This window comes from Pithys albifrons, chromosome 3 (genome assembly GCF_047495875.1).
Source record: "Pithys albifrons albifrons isolate INPA30051 chromosome 3, PitAlb_v1, whole genome shotgun sequence".
Taxonomy (NCBI): domain Eukaryota; kingdom Metazoa; phylum Chordata; class Aves; order Passeriformes; family Thamnophilidae; genus Pithys; species Pithys albifrons.
Window position 1 is genome coordinate 2,863,546 of NC_092460.1, and position 20,862 is coordinate 2,884,407.

The following is a 20,862-nucleotide window of genomic DNA, read 5'->3' on the forward strand; positions in this document are numbered from 1 at the left end:
GGCTCCCAACACCCCATCCCTCTCAGAAGCTTCACCACAATAGATCTGACAATGGTCTGAGATGATCAGAAAAGCTCCACAGGAGACAGAGGTGCTCCAATAATGGGGGCATTTCAAAAGTCCCCAGACCACAAGTCACAGAAATCTGAACCACTGGAAAAGCTCTCCTGAAAGCCAATGCTGGAATTCCAATTGGAAAGCTACAGGAAGCCCCTCAGAGCACAGAGGGAGCTTTTTCCCCACAACCTGAATTTCTACACACTCTGACTTTCCTCAGTGCAGTTTTGCTGAAATAGAAGCAACTGCACAGGAGGTAAATTTGGAGCAGAGCTTGGAGTTTGGAGTATCAAAGGAAGTTTTATTTGCTCTATTTTGGAAAACAGGAGAAAGCCTGTTTCATGCTACAACCATAACTTAAAGCTAAATATTTTGTGATTTTACAATTACTACCCTCCAGGGACAATAATAGTTCTGCAGCAAAGTGTAGCACTGAGAGAGAAAAAAAAAACCCCAACATTCCCCAAAACAGATGAGTTTGGAAGAAACCCACAGGGAATATAAATTCCATCACCAAGTGCAAGTCTGAACAACAGATATTAGTGGTATGATTATGCTGCTCCTTCAGGCTGGCTCCTCTGTCTCAGCAACAGGAATGGAGGAGTATTGAGCATGTTTTTAAAGTGCCCAGTGCAGGCTTTGATAAGCAGCTCCAAGATCTCAAATGTATTTGTGAACTGCTACAATTATGTCATAGAATCATGGAATGCTTTGGATTGGAAGGGACCTTAAAGCCCATCCCATCCCACCCCTGCCATGGCAGGGGCACCTCCCACCAGCCCAGGGTGCTCCAAGCCCTGTCCAGCCTGGCCTGAGACACTCTCAGGGATGGGGTCAAGTCACAGAATCATAGAATGGCTTGGCTTGGAAGGACCTCAAAGCCCATCCCATCCCACCCCTGTCATGGGCAGGGACACCTCCCACCAGCCCAGGGTGCTCCAAGCCCTGTCCAGCCTGGCCTGGGACACTCCCAGGGCTGGGGCAGCCACAGCTGCTCTGGGCACCTGTGCCAGGGCCTGCCCACCCTCCCAGCCAGGAATTTCTTCCTAACATCCAATCTAACCCCACTCTCTGTCAGTTTGAAGCCATTCCCCTTATCCTGTCATTCCAGGCCCTTGGAAATAGTCTCTCTCCATCTTTCTTGTAGCCCCTTCAGATCCTGGAAGGCCACAGTGAGGTCACCCCAAAACTTCTCTTCTCCAGATGAACAATCCCAACTCTCAGCCTTCCCTCCCAGCAGAGCTGCTCCATCCTCTGACCATCCTGATGCCTCCTCTGGACTCTCTCCAGCAGCTCCATGTCCTTGCTGTGCTGCCCCAGGGCTGGAGCAGCTCTGCAGGTGGGGTCTCACCTGAGTGGGCAGAGGGGCAGAATCCCTCCCTTCCCTGCTGTCCACACTGGGGGACCAGTCCAGGGTACAGGGGGTGTCAAAGCTGGGTCATCTCCAGCCTCTCCCCTCCCAGCTCCCCCAGGTCCTCCTCCCCAGAGCTGCTCCATCTGCTCCCCATCCTCCAGCCTGTGGAGGTGCCACCACAGCTATTGCAGTTCCACAACCCCCCCTCAAGGGTATCTCCCTGCCTCTTGCAGAGGGGGCAATGCCACATATCAAGCCCTGGAGCTCTGTTTTCCAACACTGCAGCCTTTTCTTGGAGGTCTCCCAACCAGGAGCTGCCGCAGCCCAACCTTGTTTAGCTCGGGAATGCGATGAGAGCACAGCCTGGGGCTGCATGGCTGGCGTGTGGCAAACTAATTAACAACATCACATCATTTAGCCACTGATAACGGGTTTTTGAGCCTCTCACTGCACACTTAGTTTTACCTCCAGGCTCTTTGCTCTCCTCTCCATGCCTTCTATTTTCACAAACATCCTTTGAATACAACTCCCCCCTCCGAAGCAACGCTCGTGTTCCACACAGGTCCCAACCTCTCCCCACCGTTCCCTGCTGCTCTTTGGAGCTGTTCATTCAGGGAGGAGAATAAAGCACCCCATGCCCACAGGCAGGACAGTGTTGGCATGAGCAGCAGGTGGAGGGGCAGGAAGGGGTGACAAAGGGTGAACAATGTGCTCAGAGCCAGCCCCAAGGTGCAAACCTCTGGAGTTGTTCTCCCTGGCAAGATTCCAACAAGCAGATGCTGCGACGAACTGAATATTTTATTACACCTGCCTTGCCCTTTCACCTCCAAAGTGTCCATTTTGTCCCCTCAGCAATAACACCCAGTGTTTTGTTGCCTGAAGTGTTGTATTTACAGCACACTGTAAGTGCTGGGAAAATGTTGCTTGAAAACGTGTCCACAGAGCACTTTATTCTTTTATTATTGAAACGATGCAATTGAAGAGTGACAGATTCTAAATGTTGCTCCTTTCAAAGGGACAGAAAGCAGAGAATCTTGGTGACAATGAGTAGAATGATCAGACTCAGGAAAACTGCAATCCAAGCCAATTCTGGCTATTTTCCACAGATGCAGGTTGGGTTTGTTCAGGACTAATCCAGCAGAAAATCATATGGAAGGTTTGTCCCCACTCCAACTTCTTCAAATAAGTACTACTAAATCCAATAAGTGCTGGTTGTGCAGCCCAGCAGGTGCTAATTTGCCCCATATGTTTTGGAAATTGTTTTCTATTTGTTCTTGCTGGACAGAAATTCAGCACAGGGTTGTTTTTTTTTCCAAGCAAGTGAAAATGCATTACAGGTAAGTCCTGCCATTTCATGCCACAGAGATGCTGGATGGAAGCTTGATAAAAAAAAGGAAAACTTGGCCTCAGCAGAGGGCAAACCCAGCAACTGCCACAGAAGTCATTCTGCAGGAGGTTGCCAACAACTGAGGGCTGGAGGATGGATGTGCCAAAGCTTGGCCACCACAGAAACAGAAATGTTCTGCCTGAAAACTGGGCTTTCAAAGACCTGCCTAATTAAGGATCTGATGGAGTTCCTTCAGTGTTTGAGCTCCAGTTGACTTCCCCTCTCCTCCAGCTCTCTTACCACTCACTAATTCCATTTCCACTTTGTCCTTTTTTTTGTTTTGCAGGGAGATTTTGGACTTAGTCCTCTTTCCTTTATAGCTTTATCTGGCTTTCTTCAGTCTCTTATCCCTCTGTATAGCAACAAAAGTATTACCCACCACATTCACTGATTTTCAGAGCTGTCTGATTAATTCAGTTGGAGGATTAGCACAGCACAAGAGCAGCCACACTGCAGGAGGCCAAAAGTCCACCCAGCTACAGAGTCAGGACAGAAACACAAGAAAAGGGCAATTTGATGCTGATCATGTTGCAACTGCAGCTCTGAAATGCTCTTGCAGTCCCTTGGCATCCTCCCAGCTTCCCAAATCAGAGTAAGCCAACAAATGGAGTTTGTGTTTCTTCAGCCCTTCTTTCACCAACCAGAACTGGTATTTTTAACCTGCTGCCACATCTTGTGGCAATTGGATGCTCTGTAAGATTAATTACACCAAGAATTTGGGGGTTCTCTCTCTCTCTAAACTACAACATGAAACACCTTCAGTAAAGATGAACTCGGAGAACCAAAGCTTTGCGTCGCAGAGTTTGTGCTATTCTGTTTCTTTTCATATATTGATCCTCAGCTAATTTTAGAAACTTAATTAATGTGCTATGACTAAATCATGAAAAAAAAAAGATAAGGAATAAAGCAAAGAAGACAACAGGCAGCTTACCTGTGACACGAGGGGCTGGCCATTCTTGAACCAGCTGTAGGAAGGGCTTGGCTTTCCTTTGGCCTTACATTCCCAAAACAAACTGTCATAGAGAGACAGAAAGGCAGTTTGGATTTTTTTATCCCATTCTGGGGGTGCTGAAAAGAATATGCAAATCATTTTAAGCAGGAGGAAAGTGATTTTGCTCGAGGTATGTTGCCATTAATTAATGTACTGAGCGAGGCTAATTAATACCTGTTGGACACATCCTTATTATGCTGTAAGTGAATTCTGCACAATAATTCCTTGGCATTAAACTTCTGGATAAGCTTGGAAAAATATTTGAGCTCAAGTGACCAGTGGGAAGGGAGTTTGGTTAAGATATTCTCTATTTTTATGGCCAAAATTTACAGAAACAGTGATTTTAGATGCCTGAAATTCAGGACATGCTCGTTGAAAGCATCGAGACCTCTAATTTCTGAAAAAAAACCCCAGTCTTTGTTCAAAGGTATTTGAATATTTGTACAGAAATAGATCAAAATCTTTAGTCAGCAGCTAATAAAAATCATGGGTTGTAATAATCACCTCCCTGGTTTACCCACAGACCTGAGCCCACAGAGCACGAGTCCTTTGGTTGCATTTGCCACACAAATACTACACAGAGGAACTGGGGCACCTCAGAGCAGGAAAACCCCTCCTGAACACTGGTGGGACATTGGCACTGGTGGGACACTGGCACTGGTGGGACATTGGCCCTGGTGGGACGTTGGCACTGGTGGGACGTCGGCCCTGGTGGGACATTGGCCCTGGTGGGACGTTGGCACTGGTGGGACGTCGGCCCTGGTGGGACATTGGCCCTGGTGGGACATTGGCACTGGTGGGACGTCGGCCCTGGTGGGACATTGGCACTGGTGGGACACTGGCACCGGTGGGACGTCGGCCCTGGTGGGACACTGGCACTGGTGGGACATTGGCCCTGGTGGGACGTTGGCACTGGTGGGACATTGGCACTGGTGGGACATTGGCCCTGGTGGGACATTGGCACTGGTGGGACATTGGCACTGGTGGGACACTGGCACTGATGGGACATTGGCCCTGGTGGGACGTTGGCACTGGTGGGACATTGGCACTGGTGGGACATTGGCCCTGGTGGGACGTTGGCACTGGTGGGACATTGGCCCTGGTGGGACGTTGGCCCTGGAGGGACGTTGGCACTGGTGGGACACTGGCACCGGTGGGACATTGGCACTGGTGGGACGTTGGCCCTGGAGGGACGTTGGCACTGGTGGGACACTGGCACCGGTGGGACATTGGCACTGGTGGGACGTTGGCACTGGTGGGACATTGGCACTGGTGGGACATTGGCCCTGGTGGGACATTGGCACCGGTGGGACACTGGCCCTGGTGGGACGTTGGCCCTGGAGGGACGTTGGCACTGGTGGGACACTGGCACCGGTGGGACACTGGCACCGGTGGGACGTTGGCACTGGTGGGACGTTGGCACTGGTGGGACATTGGCACTGGTGGGACATTGGCCCTGGTGGGACATTGGCACCGGTGGGACATTGGCCCTGGTGGGACGTTGGCACTGGTGGGACATTGGCACCGGTGGGACACTGGCACTGGTGGGACATTGGCACTGGTGGGACGTCGGCCCTGGTGGGACATTGGCACTGGTGGGACACTGGCACTGGTGGGACATTGGCCCTGGTGGGACGTTGGCACAGGTGGGACATTGGCACTGGTGGGACACTGGCACTGGTGGGACATTGGCCCTGGTGGGACGTTGGCACTGGTGGGACGTTGGCCCTGGTGGGACATTGGCACTGGTGGGACACTGGCACTGGTGGGACATTGGCCCCGGTGGGACGTTGGCACTGGTGGAACGTCGGCCCTGGTGGGACGTTGGCCCTGGTGGGACGTTGGCCCTGGTGGGACATTGGCCCTGGAGGGACGTTGGCACTGGTGGGACATTGGCACTGGTGCGACGTTGACACTGGTGGGACATTGGCCCTGGTGGGACATTGGCACTGGTGGGACATTGGCACTGGTGGGACACTGGCACTGGTGGGACATTGGCCCTGGTGGGACGTTGGCACTGGTGGGACATTGGCACTGGTGGGACATTGGCCCTGGTGGGACGTTGGCCCTGGAGGGACGTTGGCACTGGTGGGACACTGGCACCGGTGGGACATTGGCACTGGTGGGACGTTGGCACTGGTGGGACATTGGAACTGGTGGGACATTGGCCCTGGTGGGACATTGGCACCGGTGGGACATTGGCACTGGTGGGACACTGGCACTGGTGGGATGTTGGCCCTGGTAGGACATTGGCACTGGTGGGACATTGGCCCTGGTGGGACATTGGCACTGGTGGGACATTGGCACCGGTGGGACGTCGGCCCTGGTGGGACACTGGCACTGGTGGGACGTTGGCACTGGTGGGACATTGGCACTGGTGGGACACTGGCACTGGTGGGACATTGGCACTGGTGGGACGTTGGCCCTGGTGGGACATTGGCACTGGTGGGACATTGGCCCTGGTGGGACGTTGGCACTGGTGGGACATTGGCCCTGGTGGGACATTGGCCCTGGTGGGACGTTGGCACTGGTGGGACACTGGCACCGGTGGGACATTGGCCCTGGTGGGACATTGGCCCTGGTGGGACATCGGCACTGGTGGGATGTTGGCACTGGTGGGATGTTGGCACCAACCCGTGGCAGCATAAAGGGAATCCCATCTGAGCTCTGAGAGCCAAGGACTGAGCAGAGCAGGGAGCACTCGAGCCAGGCTGACATTTAGGAGAGTTGGCAACATAAAGGTGAATCTGAGACCCAGGGAGGATAATTAGCACCCACCTAAGCTTGGGACAAACCAAAGCCACAGAGAAGGGCAATGCATCCCTCTGCCTCTGGCACAAGTGGGTGGTGCCTTAAGGTACCATGAAAAGCTTTGGGCTGGGTTATTAAATCAGAATTCTGTAGTCTACATATGGATATAAATATAAACACACATATATAGGTAGTTCTTACATGGAGTAATTTAATTTTGGGAAGAGAATTGTTACTCTTGAGGCCAGCAGAACAAGCAGCCTCTCTCCACAGGTGGGCTCTGGGGGGAGCTCATGGCTCCAGCCCCACAAAGTACCTCGAGATGTCCAACAGAGGTTAATACTCTGCCAATGAGCTGCTTCCCAGAGAGGGAAAGTGTCTGGTAGAGAATCCTACGATGGTTTGGGTTGGAATACTCTGCCAATGAGCTGCTTCCCAGAGAGGGAAAGTGTCTGGTAGAGAATCCTACGATGGTTTGGGTTGGAATACTCTGCCAATGAGCTGCTTCCCAGAGAGGGAAAGTGTCTGGTAGAGAATCCTACGATGGTTTGGGTTGGAATACTCTGCCAATGAGCTGCTCCCCAGAGAGGGAAAGTGTCTGGTAGAGAATCCTACAATGGTTTGGGTTGGAATACTCTGCCAATGAGCTGCTTCCCAGAGAGGGAAAGTGTCTGGTAGAGAATCCTACGATGGTTTGGGTTGGAATACTCTGCCAATGAGCTGCTTCCCAGAGAGGGAAAGTGTCTGGTAGAGAATCCTACGATGGTTTGGGTTGGAATACTCTGCCAATGAGCTGCTTCCCAGAGAGGGAAAGTGTCTGGTAGAGAATCCTACGATGGTTTGGGTTGGAATACTCTGCCAATGAGCTGCTCCCCAGAGAGGGAAAGTGTCTGGTAGAGAATCCTACAATGGTTTGGGTTGGAATACTCTGCCAATGAGCTGCTCCCCAGAGAGGGAAAGTGTCTGGTAGAGAATCCTACAATGGTTTGGGTTGGAAGGGACTTTCCAGCTCATCCCATCCCACCCCCTGCCATGGGCAGGGACACCTTCCACCAGCCCAGGGTGCTCCAAGCCCTGTCCAACCTGGCCTGGGACACTCCCTGGGCTGGGGCAGCCACAGTTTCTCTGGGCACCTGTGCCAGGGCCTGCCCACCCTCCCAGGGAAGAAATTCCCAATATCCATCTAACCCTGCCCTCTGGCCATGGGAAGCCATTCCTTCTTGTCCTGCTCTCCACCCCTTCTCCAAAGTCGCTCTCCTGGAGGTCTTTTAGGCACTGGAAGGTGTTATAAGGTCCTACAAGGATAGAGCTCTCCAGGCCCAACAGTAATTCTAATTAAATGTAATTTTTATTGCTCTTAGAGCCCAAAGCACAGGCTGGAGGTCACACACAAAGCAACAAACAGTGGCCAGGGAATAAACTCCTATTTTTTGGAGACAAGCTGCCTCCAAAGGAAAAACACCACACAGGAATGGAGCAAGAGGAATCAATTATGTAGATAATACACCAGCCCACTCCTAATATGAGAAAAAAATCTCATGCAAAAGCTTCATGAGTCCTGTTTATATATTTCATAATGAGCAGCTATTAATTAATGTACAAAGCACATTTAATAAGCACATTATTTTAGATTGAATTAACTGATCCTGATTCTGTAATTGCCTGTGCTGTTATCAATCACGTCCAGGTAATCTACTGAACTTCATTTTAATGGAACTGCTTGATGGGTGTTGGGGAAAAATTAGTCTGCAACGAGAGCAAAACTAACCCCTGAAAAACAAAGAAATAATTCAATATTCCCACCAGCAGCAGCCTGTTCTATTCCTGGCAGATATCTTGATATTAGCCATGGCTGCAGGAGGCTGGTGGCTTATCAGCAAAGCTGCATCTCTTCATTAGAAGAGATTTGCTTTAAAAAAAGCCTCAGAAAAATACTTGCCAAAGTCTTCTCAACAGATGTTAATTGTAGGCTCAGTCTCTCTGTCTGTGATTTTTCCCCCCCTTGCTGTTATGTTTAGTTTTTTTTCCTTCTCCTTTTAAAGATTTATGAGGTAAAGAAAAAAAAATCTCTCCTCTTATTGCTGTCAGAATCTGTTGCTGTGTCTGGGTATTAACAATGGGACTAAAGAACATCTAAAGAACATTTAATTCACATTGGCTGTGAGGGACCACCACGTGAGGTGGGACCACAGGAAATTACTGCAGGTGGGGAGGGAAAAGGGGAGGCAGAAAAGTTCCCAGTGTGGTTTCTCCACTTTGGAAGGGACAACAATTGCCCAGATCTGGGATTTTCCACTTGGAGCCAAGCAGGAAGGAGAGGGAGAATGGAATGAGCTTCTCCTGCTTTGCCCTCAGCTGTTTATGGAGCTGAGCTGGAAGAGGAGGTGGAATAACTTTCCACTCCCTTGAACAAAACTTCAAGAATCCTCCTGATGTGGCTCTGGGGCAGCTCAGGTGGTGCTGCTGGAGAGGTGGAATAACCTTCCACTCCTCTGAACAGAACCTTGGGAATCTCCTGACCTGGCTCTGAGGTTGTGCTGCTGGAGAGGTGGAATAACCTTCCACTCCCCTGAACAGAACCTTGGGAATCTCCTGACCTGGCTCTGGGGTTTTGCTGCTGGAGAGGTGGAATAACCTTCCACTCCCCTGAACAGAACCTTGGGAATCTCCTGACCTGGCTCTGGGGTTTTGCTGCTGGAGAGGTGGAATAACCTTCCACTCCCTTGAACAGAACTTCAGGAATCCTCCTGATCTGGCTCTGGGGTTGTGCAGCTGGAGGGGCAGAATAACCTTCCAGTCCCTTGAACAGAACCTCAGGAATCCTCCTGATCTGATTCTGGGGTTGTGCTGCTGGAGAGGTGGAATAACCTTCCAGTCCCTTGAACAGAACCTTGGGAATCTCCTGATCTGATTCTGGGGTTGTGCTGCTGGAGAGGAGGAATAACCTTCCACTCCCCTGAACAAAACCTTGGGAATCTCCTGATCTGATTCTGGGGTTGTGCTGCTGGAGGGGGAGAAAACCTTCCATTCCCTTGAACAGAACCTTGGGAATCTCCTGATCTGGCTCTGGGGTTGTGCTGCTGGAGGGGGAGAAAACCTTCCATTCCCTTGAACAGAACCTTGGGAATCTCCTGATCTGATTCTGGGGTTGTGCTGCTGGAGAGGTGGAATAACCTCCCACTCCCTTGAACAGAACCTCAGGAATCCTCCTGATCTGATTCTGGGGTTGTGCTGCTGGAGAGGTGGAATAACCTTCCATTCCCTTGAACAAAACCTTGGGAATCCTCCTGATCTGGCTCTGGGGCTGTGCTGCTGGAGAGGTGGAATAACCTTCCATTCCCTTGAGCAGAACCTCAGGAATCCTCCTGATCTGGCTCTGGGGCAGCCCAGGCTGTGCTGCTGGAGACATGAATGCCTTTAATGTTTCATGGAAATGTGCCAGGGCTTTCTCTCTGCCTTTTATTAACCTGTCCAACTTCATCAGGGCACAGCCCACACTTCCAGTCTGGGTTTTAATGCAAAACATCTCGATTTGCTGAGGCTGTAATTCAGTGAAGGTCACTCCAATCAGTTTTTAATCAGCTTAACCTGACCTGCATTTTCTACCTCCAGAGAGGGGCTAATAAACTTCAGCAGTAAAACACAACCCAACACCAGCCTGGTCCTTTGGAAAGAGCCAAAAGAAGATTAATCTGCTTACCATAGACAAATAATTGACCTCTTGCAATGTTTATTCCTCGACTGTTTCCTGCAATGCACTCATAGGAACCTTCATCTTCCTGCTGAACATCAGGGATTTCCAGAACTCCTTTGGCTTTGTTGGGTTCAATTTTCTTTGGGAAGGGGTTTCCATCAGACCTCCTCCAGCTGATGCTTGGGACAGGACTAAAGAATTGAATTGCATTAGAGGAAAAGAGAGAACATTTGTTACAGCAGAGAAAAAAAAACCAAACTGTAATTTCTGTTTCTAACCATCAAGATTTCCTGACCTGTCCAACTTATTTAGGAGCACAAGTCCAAGAGTGGGATGAAATCCTCAGTCAATTCTATGATTTCTTCTTAGGCCAGTTTGCATTTTGCCCTTAGGGACTCTTATTTGGGGCTCAAACCTTCTTTTAAACGCCGTGACACTGAAGGAACAACTTTACAATTCAAATAAACGCCGCAGAAACCCTGAATTATTGACTGGTTCTCACAGCAAACAAAGTCCCTGCAGCATTAGAGGCATTTTCACACCCCAAAATAGGAAGCATTGGCCAAGAATTCAAAGGCTCTAAAAATACCAATAAATCTAAATATAAAAATAAATCTAAATATAAAAAAAATGGGAGCCAGGGTGGAGGAGAGCAGAGAGTTGAGTGAGAAGAGGAAAGCACGAGATACTGAGGCTGAAAGGAGTTAGAGACAAAAGGGAATATTTCTTTTTTTCATGTTTCTGTAGCTTTCTCTAATTTTCATTTATATTGGGATCAATGTGTCCTACACAACATAAAACAACAGTGAAGTGGGAAGGCAGCTCTAAATAATTCTTGGATTTCTGGTAATATCCCAAACCACACAAGCCTCAATTTCATGATCTATTTTGTCACCAAACCCCATTAATAGTCTTGCATTTCACAGTTTCTGCAAACTGAAGGAAGTTGCTTTTTCTAACCACTTAAATTTTGAGCAGTTTTTACCAGAGGCTTTGACTAAATGCTGACTTTTTTTTTTTCCACTGGAAGGAACATCAGCAGCAAATGAAAACACAACTTTCATGGAAATTAAAAGTCCTTGTCCCCATTCTCCAAGGGCTCTGCCTGCAGTGCTGACTTACAAAGGATTTATTTATTCCTTTGTAGCAGAGGCTGTAGCTGCTCACACCTTAAATTATTTAAGTTCAAATCCTCATTTATTGAACAAAGAAATCAAGTCACAAATACACAATGGATTAATTTCTTAATAATTCAGTAAGTTTGGGCCCAGTTCTGGGTCAGTGTGGCTGTGCTGTTCAACCCCAAGCAAGAAGAACCAGAATTTGGGAGAAAGGGAAGGACTCAGCAGGTCCCAGGGGTTGAACATCTGGGCAGGTGTTACCAGAGTAACCAGAGGCTCCAAACCAACAGAAAAAATCCATATGAGTAATTATAGATATGGAATATATATGTATATATTTGGATATCTCATGTACATGCACACACAGGTTCCAACTCTCCCATGACCTATCCCAACAATTCACTCCAACTGAGACTGGGCCATAATTAAACAATGAAAGAACTCCCAAGATTTTATTCTTCTCTTCCCCATATTCATTCAAGACCTGACTAGTTGTTTAAATTTTAATTTAATTTTCCATCATCACCCTCATTAATTGTCCTTTACCATGAGGCCAAAAGCCATTTCAGATGCAAACTCATTCAATATTGTTCCTGACTAGGAACTTTAGAAGGGTTTGGTTGTCCCAAGTGCTCTGGGAAGAACAGGAGTGCTCTGCTAAAAGGTGTGGTGTCCTCCAGAACTCTTATCACAGAATCACAGAATCATTAGGGTGGGAAAAGACCTCCAAGACCATCAAGTCCAACCTTCAACTGGTAGCCCCATGCCCACTAAATGGCATCATGAAGTGCCACATCTACTTGGTTTTTTTGAACATCTCCAGGGATGGCAACCCCTCCATGCCCTGGGCAGCCTGTGCCAGTGCTCAGCCCTGTTCTAGTGCTAAAATATTCCCCAATTTCCAACCTGAGCCTCCCCTGGTGCAAGGTGAGGCCATTGCCTGGGAGAAGAGGCTCAGCCCTGGCCACAACCTCCTCCTAAGGGCTTGGAGAGAGTGAGAAGGTCTTCCCTGAGCCTTCTTTCCTCCAGACTACCCTTGCATGCCATTATTCATGCAGAATTCCTGCAAAGCAAGGCAGTTATTTCTAAAGCAAGATCCCTTCAGCTCTTTAAAAGGAGCACAGCTCCACTCTGGCTCTGACTCGGGATCGTGGTGCTCCAGGCAGGGAAAGAGCCAGAGGAGCTTTGCAGCCTCGTGTTGGATTGATCCAGAGTGTTGGTGACACAGAGAGGAGCAAGGCTGGCTCTGCAAATGCTGCTGCATATTAAACAGGGGGTGAGCAGCTCCTGCAGAATGCCAGGAGCATTTAACTACTTACTTTAGAGGCATTTCTTCTGGATTGATTGATTGATTGATTGATTGATTGATTGATTGATTTATAACAAGAGAATGAAAGAATCTAACAGCCATATGGGAGAAGAAAACAATAATTAGGTGTATTCATACATGTTCCTCTACCTGAAAGTGCCTCATCTCAGTATTTCCTGTTTGTTTTCTCTCAGCACTGACTGTTCCTGAAGGAGGGAAGTCTGTGCTGACATCAAGGCCAGAGGCAGCACTCGGTGGGAAAAGGGCCCTTCTGTCAACTTGTCAAGTCTGGTTGGCCAAGGTCTGAGCTGAAGACACTGTCCTGTTTCACCTTGTCCACGTCACAGCCTCCTAATGCCATCCTTGGGGATGGTCCAAGGCAGCTCAGCTCCTTGGAAATTGCTCCCTCTGAGCTGCAGCTGCAGCAGGAGGGAGAAAAGAATCAGAGTTTGGTTCATCCACTTTGCTGTGTCTAAAGGCAGAACTGCAAGAAAGAGGTAACAGCTCTTGGTTCTCCTGCCAGTCTTGCTCAGAGTGTCCAAGGCTCATGAGGAGGAGGAATTTGTTAGTCAGGGAAGCAGCTCCTCATCCCCATGAGCTCCAGGGTAGAGGAGCAGACTGTGGGAGCATCCCCAGCTCAGCCATGTACCCCCATCCATGGGAAGGACCTTTAGTGAAGATCTTTTCCTCCTTGATGCCAGGATTCCCAGCATCTTCCCAGCTCAGCCTTGTGCCTCCATCCATGGGAAGGACCTTTAGTGAAGATCTTTTCCTCCTTGATGCCACAATTTCACAGAATTCCCAGCATCTTCCCAGCTCAGCCATGTACCCCCATCCATGGGAAGGACCTTTAGTGAAGATCTTTTCTTCCTTGATGCCACATTCTCACAGAATTCCCAGGATCTTCCCAGCTCAGCCATGTGCCCCCATCCATGGGAAGGACCTTTAGTGAAGACCTTTTCTTCCTTGATGCCACATCCTCACAGAATTCCCAGCATCTTCCCAGCTCAGCCATGTGCCTCCATCCATGGGAAGGACCTTTAGTGAAGATCTTTTCCTCTTTGATGCCACATTCTCATGGAATTCCCAGCATCTTCCCAGCTCAGCCTTGTGCCTCCATCCATGGGAAGGACCTTTAGTGAAGACCTTTTCTTCCTTGATGCCAGGATTCCCAGCATCTTCCCAGCTCAGCCTTGTGCCCCCATCCATGGGAAGGACCTTTCCTCCTTTCTTCCATTCTCACAGAATCTTCAGTCACTGCACTTTGCAGAAAACAGGTTTTTTTGGGGCTGGTTTCACCTTTTCTGATGTTACTTTACATCTTTATCAACCAAATCTTAGTAGGATCTCTTTCTACAGGCCGTGTGAAGCCTTTCAAGGGAAAACCAAAAATCAACCCTGAATTTCAATTTAAAATTGACTTTTGTTACACTGGGTTTTGGAACAAATTATCTGTTTAGGAGTTGATGCTTCAAGAAGGTAAATATATATACAAAACCTCATCCAGGAAATCCAGCCTTGGGAATTTTTGTAGGATTTTTATGCATGTTCCTATTGCTTTGAGGGTCACAACTCAAACCACTGTCATCCTTTGCAGGTTTGGGGTGGCCTTGCCACCTGTTGGGTCTGGTTTCCTTTAGTCACTACCAACAACAAGATTAAAATAAAGAACTGCTTGGGGCTAAAAAGTTGTAGAATATATAAAGAAACAATGAGTGCACTTCTCAAATTTATCACCCTTTGTAGCCAGAGTCTGTCTTTCACCTGAGTCAATGAGAAAACAGTGCATAAATATGAGAGTGTCTTTGTACATAAATCTGCCCTTTATTTGAAACCTTCAGAGCATCCAGGAGTACTAATTTCATTTATCTTCCACCATACAGGCAGCAGAATCACCAAACCATAAGTTACTAACTCGGAGAGAAAAGGAGATGGGAAATATTTTGTGTTTGGTGACAAGTTTTTGTCAGAGGGAACAGGGAATTTCATTCATCTGCAGCAGCAGAGCCCAGGCTGGGATGGAGGGGCCACCTTTGGGCAGGCAGATGGTGCCTCATCCTTTGTCCTGTCCATCTGGAGGGCCTTCAACACCAAGTGAGACTCAAATGGCAGTGATGGACACAAGGTTGGTCAGAGGAGGCACAGCTGAGGTTCCAAAGCTGCTCCCATGGGTGAGTATTGGAGTATGAGGAGCACCATCATCAGAACACTCAGTTTTGAGTCATCCCAATGGACCCCCTGGGAGCAGCCAAGTTTTCTGAGACCTGCTGGGGTGTCTCCTTCTCCTGTGGGCACCAACCACTCCCCCTGACTGTGCCAGAAGGGACCTGCTCAGCCCAGGAATCACAAACTCTCCAGCATCAGTTTGATGGGGAATGTGGGATGAAAGCAGCAAAATTCACTTGAGGGGGCAAAAGACCTTCGGATATTTATGATTTTAGAACCCTCTAATAGATCCTTTTATGGCCTCCTACTTAAACACTTGGAGAACACACTGGAGGTGAAGCCTGGCAGTTTTAGGGAATTTTCTTGGAAGCCCCTTGTGTGATTATCTCCTCATACCAACAGCTCCAGGAAAACCCTTCCATGGCCACATTTAGAATCATGGAATCAGTTGAGTTGGAAGAGACCTCTGAGATCATCAAGTCCAACCCTCAATCCAAGCCCACTTTGTCACCAGATCATGGCACTCAGTGCCACGTCCAGTCTCACCTTAAACCCCTCCATTTATTTAGAGATAAAGGTGGGGTCTTCCCATGGAAAATAAATATTCTGGGTTGAAAGAAATCTTGTTTTTTGTTCTTCACAAATGCTTTGTACAACCTTAGGTGGCAACAGCCCATCTGCAGGGATTTTGAACAGATTATTTCCCCAATTTCAGGAAGGGAATGAAGAAAAAACATAAACCACAGACACAGTTTAATAAATGTGTGCACCAGACATGGAAACTACTCTGCTTATTTTCATTGCAGGAAATATTCTTATATGTGTAACAGAAAAAAAAAAAAGATATTTTGGGAGAAATCTACTGATAGAAACACAGCAACTCAACTGCACATAATTCTTTCCATGGTGCTCAATCCCCTGAAAGACACAGGGAACAATAATTTGGATATATGGCATGATTAATGCAGCTTGATCCAAAGCAGGACTTTTAATACTGGCAGAATATTAAACACTGTCAACATAATGAATATTGGTGCAGAACACAAAGTCTCATCTCTTCTATTAAACTGCCACAGGCTGCAGGATTTGAAATAGTGAAGCTCCTATTTCATATTTCAGTTTCCCTTCTTTTAAAGGATTAACTCCAAGGGGCATTTTTTTGGCTTGGTTGGGTCACCAGATAGTTACACTCTAATTAGAACTTTTTGCCCAATTATATTTCCAGCCCAGGGAGGACTAATTTACTTCTCAAAATCTTTTCTGCTCTTTGTGGTGTCTGTTCTACAAAAGAAGCTTCAAAGGCAAGAAGTGCCCCAAGAATGTTTGTCTTGGTGGGATCCATCCCTCCAAACCCTCTGGCCAGGGAGAAACATTCACTCTTTGACCCCTTTAGACACATTTTCCTCCAAACAAGAATTTCTGGGGCTCGAAGGCCACTTGCAAAAATCATCATCATGGCTCAGCTTCGTGAATGAAGATTTGAGAAGGGCACTACCCACACTCTCTGCAAGCTGCTGGTGGCTAAAAAGGCCGATATGGGATAGGCAGGTCCGGTCACAGAAGGCACAGGGAACGTCTCCCTGGGTGACATTGGCAAGGAACGGTTCTGTCTGCGTTGTCTTTTCTCCTCCAGACTGACCCTTTGTGCATTCTCAAAGGAAGCAGCAGCGTCGTGAATGGTGTGTCTCCATGAATGCCGACTGGAGGCCAGAGTGGACCATTGGGGCAGTCAATATGGCCAAGGCTGAGCTGTTGTTTCAGGGAGTCCTTGTATCTCTTCTTTGGGGCTCCTCTCTTGCGGCAGCTGGTGGCGAGTTCACCATAGAGCACAATCTTCGGGAGGCAGTGGGTGATCCTCCATCCTGGAGACGTGCCCTGGGCAGTGGGTGATCCTCCATCCTGGAGACGTGCCCTGGGCAGTGGGTGATCCTCCATCCTGGAGATGTGCCCTGGGCAGTGGGTGATCCTCTATCCTGGAGACGTGCCCTGGGCGGTGGGTGATCCTCCATCCTGGAGACGTGCCCTGGGCGGTGGGTGATCCTCCATCCTGGAGACGTGCCCTGGGCGGTGGGTGATCCTCCAACCTGGAGACGTGCCCTGGGCAGTGGGTGATCCTCCATCCTGGAGACGTGCCCTGGGCAGTGGGTGATCCTCCATCCTGGAGATGTGCCCTGGGTGGTGGGTGATCCTCCATCCTGGAGACGTGCCCTGAGCGGTGGGTGATCCTCCATCCTGGAGACGTGCCCTGGGCAGTGGGTGATCCTCCATCATGGAGACGTGCCCTGGGCAGTGGGTGATCCTCCATCCTGGAGACGTGCCCTGCCCAGCACAGCTGCGTTCTCACCAGCATGGCCTCCATACTGCTGACCCTGCCTGTTCAAGAACAGACACATTGGTCACGTAATCAGACCAGTGGATGTTCAGGATTGAACGGAGGCAGCGCTGATGGAAGCGTTCGAGAAGCTGCAGGTGGTGGCGGTGGATGACCCATGATTCAGACCCATATAAAAGAGTAGACAGAACAATGGCTCTGTAGACACTGATCTTTGTACTTTTCTTCAGGTGTTTATTGGACCAGACTCTTTTATGGAGTTTTCCGAAGGCTCTGTATGCCTTTGCCAGCCTGTTGTCTGTCTCTTTGTCAATCTTACCGTCTGAGGAATGATCCTTCCCAGACAGGTGAACTGCTGGACTGACTTAAGCTCTGAATTGCCTGTGGTGATGTGAGGAGGATTTGAAATAGTGAAGCTCCTATTTCATATTTCAGTTTCCCTTCTTTTAAAGAATTAACTCCAAGGGGCATTTTTTTGGCTTGGTTGGGTCACCAGATAGTTACACTCTAATTAGAACTTTTTGCCCAATTATATTTCCAGCCCAGGGAGGACTAATTTACTTCTCAAAATCTTTTCTGCTCTTTGTGGTGTCTGTTCTACAAAAGAAGCTTCAAAGGCAAGAAGTGCCCCAAGAATGTTTGTCTTGGTGGGATCCATCCCTCCAAACCCTCTGGCCAGGGAGAAACATTCACTCTTTGACCCCTTTAGACTCATTTTCCTCCAAACAAGAATTTCTGGGGCTCGAAGGCCACTTGCAAAAATCAGTAATGATGTTTTAATGTAAAATGCAAAAAGAGCCTTGCAGGGTGTCCCCCAGCCTGGCTGAAGGAGAACACTGAGGTGACTTTGAGTTCTCCAAAGTGAAAAAAAAAAAAAAAAAAGGCATCTTTAAGGAGTTTTAAACTGAGTTTTAAACTCAGCCATAAGTCTGGCCTCTTGTACCTGCATTTTAAACGTGGAAGTGCCTTTTGAGCAGAGACCAATAGGTATGATTTGCTGTTCCATATAGAAAAGAGATGCTATTTCTCTAAATACCATAAAACTACTTTCATTTAAGACTTTTGGAGACCAAAACCCCAGCAGGTTGCCCATAATCTGCCTTTGATGTGAAAGATTTCTGTTATTCACAGAACACAGGTAGCAGCAGCCACGGCATTGTCTGAGCCACTGGACTAACAGTATGAATATAGAAAATTATGGATAATGGGGAAGCAGTTCTGAAATCCCAGCGAGATAATAACCCTCAGTGCTTGTGGCAGATCAGAGGTACAGCTCAACAAACGCTGAGCTGAATTGATTTGAACATAAACAGACAAAAGTAGGGGCCAGCTGGAGTGGAATTTCAGCATCCAAAAGGGGCTGCATTTCTCTGTGTCTTTGTGCAGTTGCAAACAGCTGGAGGTTGGAAACTTCCAGCTTTGCACAATGCCACTAATCACCCACATACCTTCAGAAAGCTGCCTTGGGCTGATAAATTAAGAGTATTTCACCTGCAACCTGCTTCTTGTGCTTTATTCACACAGAAATCAAGTAAAGCTTTTTGCACTGGTGGATATGGGAGGGCAGGTGTGGTTCAAGGCTCTGTTCAGAGGGGGGGAAAAAAAGCAGAAAAAGGGAGAAAATCCATTTCTGTGTAAGACATTGTCCTAGTTCAGCAGGAGGGACCAGCTAACCCTGTGTGGGGGTGATCAAAGCTGTGTATTCTACCCCCTCTATTCATTCCCCAAGGTCAATGGGCCATTGGCAGCAGCTGCCCAGGGAGCCATTATCACTTCACACCCAGCCTGAGGGGGCGGAGCTGCCAATGGGCCATCAACAGCTCAACACCCCCTGGCTCCCAGAGTTAATCACCCATTGGGTGAGTCCCAGCCCAGGGGGAGGGACTGAGAGCTCCCTGAGGGTACAGAAGTGGTGGGTAAGAAGACCTCAGGAACTTCTCGTCGGATCCAGAGGAGCAGCAGAACCTTGACAGGAGGAGATCCCCGCTCTCACCCAGACCACAGCCCTCGCCTGCACCAACAGGTTTTTCTTTTCCTTTTGTTCTGGACTTGGGGGAACCACAGGGGTCTCAGCACAAGGGCAAACAGACCCCCTTGGGTTTGTGCCCCAGGACACTGGGTTATACTGCTGGGGTTTGTGAGTTGAAAGCAATTTCCCTTGTGTGTCAGTGTTGTTATTGTAATATTATTATTAAATTTTAGCTCTGACTTATAATCTCTCTCGTGGTGAGTTCATTTCCCCTGCTGGTTCACCTTTAAACCAGCACAGACATCTAATGTATAAAAAAATAAAATCCAAGGGGAGAAATTCTCCAGCAATGCAAGCAAAGAGATTCTGCTCCCAAACAGCCCCTCAAAAACACGTGGGGCACATCAGAGGGTATGGAAGGTTGGGGAGAGGGGATTTTGGCCCTTGGATCACTGGTGTTCAGGCAGATTGGACAGCACTGCTTGCTGCAGGGAAGAAAGGAAAAATAGAAAAGAAGAAAGGGAAGAAAGAAAAGAAAAAATGAAGAGAAAGAAAAGAAAGAATAGAAAAAAAGAAAAGAAAGAAAAATGGGAAAAAGAGAAAAGAAAGGAAAGAAAGGAGAGGGGAAAATAAAAGAAAAAGAAAAGAAAGGAAAAAAGGAAGGGAGGGAAGGAAAAGAGGGAGGAAGGAAGGGAGGAAAAGAGGGAGAAAAAAAAAGAAAAAGAAAAGAAAGGAAAAAAGGAAGGGAGGGAAGGAAAAGAGGGAGGAAGGAAGGGAGGAAAAGAGGGAGAAAAAAAAAGAAAAAGAAAAGAAAAGAAAAAAGGAAGGGAGGGAAGGAAAAGAGGGAGGAAGGGAGGGAAGGAAAAGAGGGAGGAAGGGAGGGAAGGAAAAGAGGGAGGAAGGAAGGGAGGAAAAGAGGGAGAAAAAAAAAGAAAAAGAAAAGAAAAGAAAAAAGGAAGGGAGGGAAGGAAAAGAGGGAGGAAGGAAGGGAGGAAAAGAGGGAGAAAAAAAAAGAAAAAGAAAAGAAAAGAAAAAAGGAAGGGAGGGAAGGAAAAGAGGGAGGAAGGAAGGGAGGAAAAGAGGGAGAAAAAAAAGAAAAAGAAAAGAAAAGAAAAAAGGAAGGGAGGGAAGGAAAAGAGGGAGGAAGGAAGGGAGGAAAAGAGGGAGGAAGGAAGGGAGGAAAAGAGGGAGGAAGGAAGGGAGGAAAAGAGGGAGGAAGGAAGGGAGGAAAAGAGGGAGGAAGGAAGGGAGGAAAAGAGGGAGGAAGGAAGGGAGGAAAAGAGGGAGGAAGGAAGGGAGGAAAAGAGGGAGGAAGGAAGGGAGGAAAAGAGGGAGGAAGGAAGGGAGGAAAAGAGGGAGGAAGGAAGGGAGGAAAAGAGGGAGGAAGGAAGGGAGGAAAAGAGGGAGGAAGGAAGGGAGGAAGGGAGGGAGGAAGGAAGGGAGGGAGGGAGGAAGGGAGGGAAGGGAGGAGGGAAGGGAGGGAGGGAGGGAGGAAGGGAGGGAGGGAGGAAGGGAGGGAAGGGAGGAGGGAAGGGAGGGAGGAAGGGAGGGAGGAAGGAAGGAAGGAAGGAAGACAAAGCATATTACAGCTGCATTAACCCTCTCAGCCATTCCATTTCTAAGCACTGCACAAAAGGTGCCCCCTGAGAGATCTCACTGTCTGTCCTTCAAGTCCACTTTTTAGTCCTGAAGATGTTCTTTAAATGGTAAAATCGGTGCATCAGATGACCA

The 20,862-nt window shown here is 48.3% G+C and overlaps 1 protein-coding gene across 1 annotated transcript in view; it reads right to left on the reverse strand.

Moving 5' to 3' along the window:
* The window catches only part of LOC139669196 (contactin-6-like), a 112,037-nt gene that overhangs the window by 44,092 nt on the left and 47,083 nt on the right, over positions 1 to 20,862 (reverse strand). The window contains exons 8-9 of the mRNA XM_071549644.1: positions 10,241 to 10,425; positions 3,730 to 3,866 (exon numbers count right to left, since the gene is read on the reverse strand). Of these exons, the coding sequence (XP_071405745.1) occupies positions 3,730 to 3,866; positions 10,241 to 10,425 (322 nt within the window). The remainder of the gene's footprint in view (positions 1 to 3,729; positions 3,867 to 10,240; positions 10,426 to 20,862) is intronic.